Source organism: Hylaeus volcanicus, unplaced genomic scaffold (genome assembly GCF_026283585.1).
Source record: "Hylaeus volcanicus isolate JK05 unplaced genomic scaffold, UHH_iyHylVolc1.0_haploid 8161, whole genome shotgun sequence".
NCBI classification, from domain to species: Eukaryota; Metazoa; Arthropoda; class Insecta; order Hymenoptera; family Colletidae; genus Hylaeus; species Hylaeus volcanicus.
In genome coordinates, this window is record NW_026531882.1 from 1 (window position 1) to 4,993 (window position 4,993).

General features: G+C 38.3%; 2 protein-coding genes across 2 annotated transcripts; both read left to right on the top strand.

The window, feature by feature from the left end:
* Positions 1-33: 33 nt before the first annotated feature.
* LOC128882259 (uncharacterized) lies at positions 34-1,053 on the top strand. Its single transcript, XM_054133844.1, has 3 exons — positions 34-306; positions 456-889; positions 945-1,053. The coding sequence occupies exons 1-3, from the start codon at positions 34-36 to the stop codon at positions 1,051-1,053; spliced, it is 816 nt and encodes a 271-aa protein (XP_053989819.1).
* Positions 1,054-1,681: 628 nt separating this feature from the next.
* On the top strand, positions 1,682-4,422 carry LOC128882258 (odorant receptor 4-like). The gene is made up of 7 exons (XM_054133842.1): positions 1,682-1,844; positions 2,454-3,460; positions 3,537-3,636; positions 3,738-3,848; positions 3,982-4,137; positions 4,216-4,268; positions 4,342-4,422. Coding segments are annotated over exons 2-7 (1,230 nt in total). The 5' UTR covers positions 1,682-1,844; positions 2,454-2,651; the 3' UTR covers positions 4,343-4,422.
* The last annotated feature ends 571 nt before the right edge of the window (positions 4,423-4,993 follow it).

A 4,993-nucleotide genomic window follows, 5' to 3' on the forward strand; every position in this document is an offset into this window, starting at 1 on the left:
ATCGCTTTCGTTTTAAAGCATATCAGATGGATTATGAACTCGCTCGGCATTTGGCCAGCTGTGCAAAAAGGAGCCGGACGCTTTCTACCGACTGTCATGAAAGTACTATGCAATTTGGTACTTCTCTTCGCCATAATACCGTTCTTCTTCCACGTAGTGTACGAGCTAAAGGATGCAGCGATACGATTGCAATTTGTTGGTTTGCTGAGCTTCTGTATGTTGTCATTTTTTAAGTACTGGGCACTCGCAGTCCGTGGACCGAGACTCGAGAGTTGCATCGAAGAGATACAAACTAATTGGGAACAGGTTAGTAAATTCGTTAATTAAAATTTTGGCTGTGAATGTTCGCAAAGCGAAAGTGGAATTGACGATTGTAGGGACGTTTGATTACTTATTAAAATATTGTCATACTCTAATCCTCTGATAAATCACAAAAACCGAACACAATGTGACAGGTGGAATTGGGCGAAGATCGAAAATTGATGATGGCATATGGTAAAATGGGTAGAAATCTGACGATAATCTGCCTTGTATTCATGTATACCGGTGGAGGTATCTTTCATACGATCACGCAATACGCGATCGGCACGTTCGTTGATGAACACAATCGCACGATCAAGCCACTAGTGTATCCCATTTACAATGCTTTGTATGACGCGCAAAGAAGTCCGGTTTATCAATTAGTGTACATCGTGCACTGCATGTGCGGATATGTGATTTATTCTGTGACGGCTGGTGCTTGCGGATTAGCCGCGCTTTTCGTAACCCACATCTGTGGACAGATCGACATCGTCATATCACGATTGAACAATCTCGTCGACCGTAAACAAAATTCCAATCCGAACGGACGATTAATAGAAATTGTCGAACACCATCTACGAACATTGAGGTACGATTTATAGAAATTTTCATTAGCAATGAAAGTACATCGTACCACATTGCAGATTTTCAGCAATGGTAGAGACAATTCTGCAAGAAATGTGCTTAATGGAATTCGTTGGTTCCGCTATTTCGATATGCCTGCTCGAATATTACATAATAACGGTGCGCTAACTACATACCATGATTTTAAGAATAGAGTTTCATCTACTTTTTATTAGAGCACTCGTGAAATATCTTTGTATGATTTCGTTATTTACATGATTTCGTTAATTTCGCGAAAGCTCATGGCAGGTTAAACATTTATAACAGGCTTGGGAGCAGGACAACACGGTTAATATAACAACGTATACCTTGTTACTGATATCTCTGACGTTTAATATATTTATACTTTGTTACATTGGTGACCTCCTCATTGAGAAGGTACGTATACTTTATTGCATAAATACTTTTCAATCAATTTCAATTTATTATGCGATATAGTGATCGTTTTTATATACTTTAGAGTAGTAGCGTCGGAATATCGTGTTTTACGATGGATTGGTACAACTTGCCTACTAAAACGGTGCGTGGCCTCGTCTTAATCATCGCTATATCGAATAATCCAACAAAACTTACTGCCGGAGGGATAGTTGATTTAAATTTATCTACCTTTGGAAGTGTGAGTTGTTACAACAATTACTATGTAATAATATCAATTAAAACAGATAATAAAAGTATCGCGTCTTTGCAGATTCTTAAAACATCATTGGCGTACTTGAGTATCCTCCGAACAGCCATTGTGTGATAATTCATTCATTGTTCCACTATTTTAATACTAACTTGCAGAATAGAAAGTAAAAGAATTTAGACCAACACTCTCCCATGCACATTCTAAAAATGTGTATTTATGAGGAATTTCATTATTTTACAAGTATAGTAAAATAGTTGCTGTTTTTAACGGATGTCGGAGCTAGTTGTCCGTTGTACGTAAGTTCTAAAATAACTAATTTAATTACTCTTCATCCAATTTTCAGTTACTAATAGGTATTCTGAAAATAATTTAATAGACTTGTGATGACAAAATCGTTGTATCTAAAGATCTTAGTACAAGTTTGCAGTCATTAGCTCGCTATTACTCGCGACAGAAGCCTGTTCGAAGGATCGTTCGTTCCGAACATTGCGGGCATTAAAGTCACCCTCCAAAACGGCGGTTTCGTCGATCACGATGATCGTTGTTGAACTACTGATTTTAGACTATACCGATCATTTATAAAAATATGTAAAAAACACTAATGTACCGTTCAGTAGGTATATCAAACTCGTTTTGGTTGTACTGGTACATTTCGAGCCATTGACAGATTAAACATAATTATGAATGAGAAAGAAAATAAATTTTTAAATCTTGCCTAACGTCGTATCTCAAATATGTTTGACATGCATGTCGTACGGTATTTGGTAATATTAAACTTACAAAAAGTATAATAAAATGTACAATGTATGTATAGAATGTTACAGTACAGTTTACTTATCAGATCGTTCGATGGCAAGAAGTATCGGTGGTCTATGTACTGATCCTCCCCTTTCACCCACAGTCAGAACTGCTCGAGTAGTATACAATTTACAAAAAATCGCGTACGGTTATCGACAATTCTTTCCCCTTGTATCGTTCCGAACTCACGTACAGCGTGCAGTTGGCGAGGAAAAATGTTTACGCGCTTGCGTTGTAACAATGGTATCCTGCAATTTGCTACCGCGACGTTCAGTCAAAGGTGTGCAGCTGAGGCATCGCCATGCATGATCGATCGTACAACCGAGTCGTCGTCGGCAAACTGAAGAACTTCCATTACAAAAGCGACATAAAGTACACCTTGGAAATGTGCCAGTGGGTCCTGAAACCTATTGGCATGTGGTCGCTAATTTACAACCGTACCAGCAAACTAGAGAAAGTTACTTCTGTCGTTTTACTAATAACATGTTTTTGCTCATTGTTCTTCATCATCGTACCGTCAGGTCACTACATCTTCTTCGTGGAGAAAAACATACAGACGAAAGTAAAGTTGCTCGGTCCAGTCGGCTTCTGCCTGTCGTCCGCGATTAAATACTGTTACCTCAGTCTGAAAGGTGCGGTCTTCGGACGTTGCATCGCACACGTGGAAAAGGACTGGAGAATGGTGAACAACCCCAGTGATCGCACCATTATGTTAAAGTACGCATCCATCAGTCGGAATCTCATCGCCTTGTGCGCCATTTTTCTTTATAGCGGCGGTATGTCCTATCACACCGTGATGCAATTCTTATCCAAAGACAGGATCAACTCCACCGTAAAGCCGTTGACTTATCCTGGCTACGACGCGTTCTTCGACACTCAGTCCAGCCCATCCTACGAGATCGTGTTCTCCATTCATTGTTTATCCGCCATGGTCATGTACAGTGTTACAACGGCTGCGTACAGCTTGGCCGCAATTTGTGTTACACATATCTGCGGACAAATTCGTATACAGATATCTCGTCTGGACAACTTGATTAAAAGTGAACAGAAGAAAGATAACCGTCACGACCCTTTAGCCGATATTATACGAGATCATGTCGAGATTTTGAGGTAAGAGGTCATATTGATTTCAAGCTTCGACAAGCTAATTTTTTTTTATATTGTATGAAACGTGAAAATATTTCAGCCTTTCTAAAAACACTGAAGAAGCGCTCCGTGAAATATGTTTGATGGAAATCGTGGAGTCTACGCTAATTATATGTTTGCTCGAATACTATTGCTTAGTGGTAAAGAATTACATCGACCAAAATCTTCTTAAATTAGACTTTTAAAGCGTCGATTTTCTCATTAATTTGGAAGAGTATTTATCTTCGTCGCCTTTTTCTAGGAATGGGAAAACAGCGACGTGGTTGCAATATTAACGTACTTTATTTTACTCGTCTCATTCACTTTCAATATATTGATATTTTGTTACATCGGCGAAGTTCTATCCGAAGAGGTAATGCACAAAGAAGTTGCATTCAATTTTTGTTAAATGCATGTATTCCTTCTATACGTTTTTAACATAAAATTTCCTTCGAATTCGCTTAAAGTTGATGACTGTTATAATAGACACCTCGTCATTCCATCAGTGTAGCCAAATAGGTCCAGCTGCCTACGATATCGAATGGTACGATTTACCAGCAAAGAAAGCTTCCGGTCTTATTCTAGTGAATGCTATATCGCTTTATCCGCCTAAACTTACAGCCGGGAAAATAGTGGATCTGTCTCTGAATACGTTCACCACTGTAGGTGACGTATTCGAAAATAATAAATGTACTCGCCCACAGCGAGACACTCGACAGTGAAGTTGTAATGTTTTTCAGGTGATAAAATCATCGGTGATTTACTTGAACTTACTGCGGACGGTAACTAATTGGTAAACATACTTTCATTTGTTACTATTACCATGATACACACGTGCCTGTAGAATCACAAAAAATGTTTTACAGATTTTCTACGCTGACTCATTCGTAAAAGTGGTATACGAGATTTTGTAGATTCAAACATGACAGACAGAGAATATTTTTGTTAGCAGCTAAAGAAATTTATATTAAATAAATCGTTTTCAATGTTTACTTTTATTCGTATCTTATTGCTCGAAAGGGACCAACCACGTTAATCACATAAGCATGTGGTTACGAAATGATACAGTGTTTTGTTTACATTTGCGACACAAGTGCTAATGTCCTTTTCTTTTAATATCTTCATATTTTGTTACATAGGTCTGCACGGTTACATATCATTAATATTAATCTAGAAATATAAATTCTGCGACGTGCACATGTACTTACATCGTAAATATTTCCAAATAATAGTAATTAAATTGATTACCTTCTAACCGAAAATATGTAGAAACCGTATGCTTCCCTTAAACTAAGAACACTTGATCGTCGTTCTCGTATGCATAATGCTACCCCTTCGATCTACGTAATTTTTACGAAGTCTGCGACTTCGGCGCACGGCTCTATAGAAAGACAGGTTTCTTTGTCATTCCATACTGTTGATTCTCTAACAAGTAATAATCGATTTCAAATTGCGTTCACAAAGATACACTCACACAACAGCGTTGCACCAACGCACGCTCGCCAACTCCGCAATCGA

Coding starts and splice junctions, on each gene's coding strand:
- LOC128882259 (XM_054133844.1), top strand. CDS start 34: ATGAACTCGCTCGGCATTTGGCCAGCTGTGCAAAAAGGAGCCGGACGC. Junction 307..455: donor TACAAACTAATTGGGAACAG/GTTAGTAAATTC, acceptor ACAATGTGACAG/GTGGAATTGGGCGAAGATCG. Junction 890..944: donor CACCATCTACGAACATTGAG/GTACGATTTATA, acceptor ACCACATTGCAG/ATTTTCAGCAATGGTAGAGA.
- LOC128882258 (XM_054133842.1), top strand. CDS start 2,652: ATGCATGATCGATCGTACAACCGAGTCGTCGTCGGCAAACTGAAGAAC. Junction 3,637..3,737: donor TCGAATACTATTGCTTAGTG/GTAAAGAATTAC, acceptor GCCTTTTTCTAG/GAATGGGAAAACAGCGACGT. Junction 4,138..4,215: donor CTCTGAATACGTTCACCACT/GTAGGTGACGTA, acceptor AATGTTTTTCAG/GTGATAAAATCATCGGTGAT.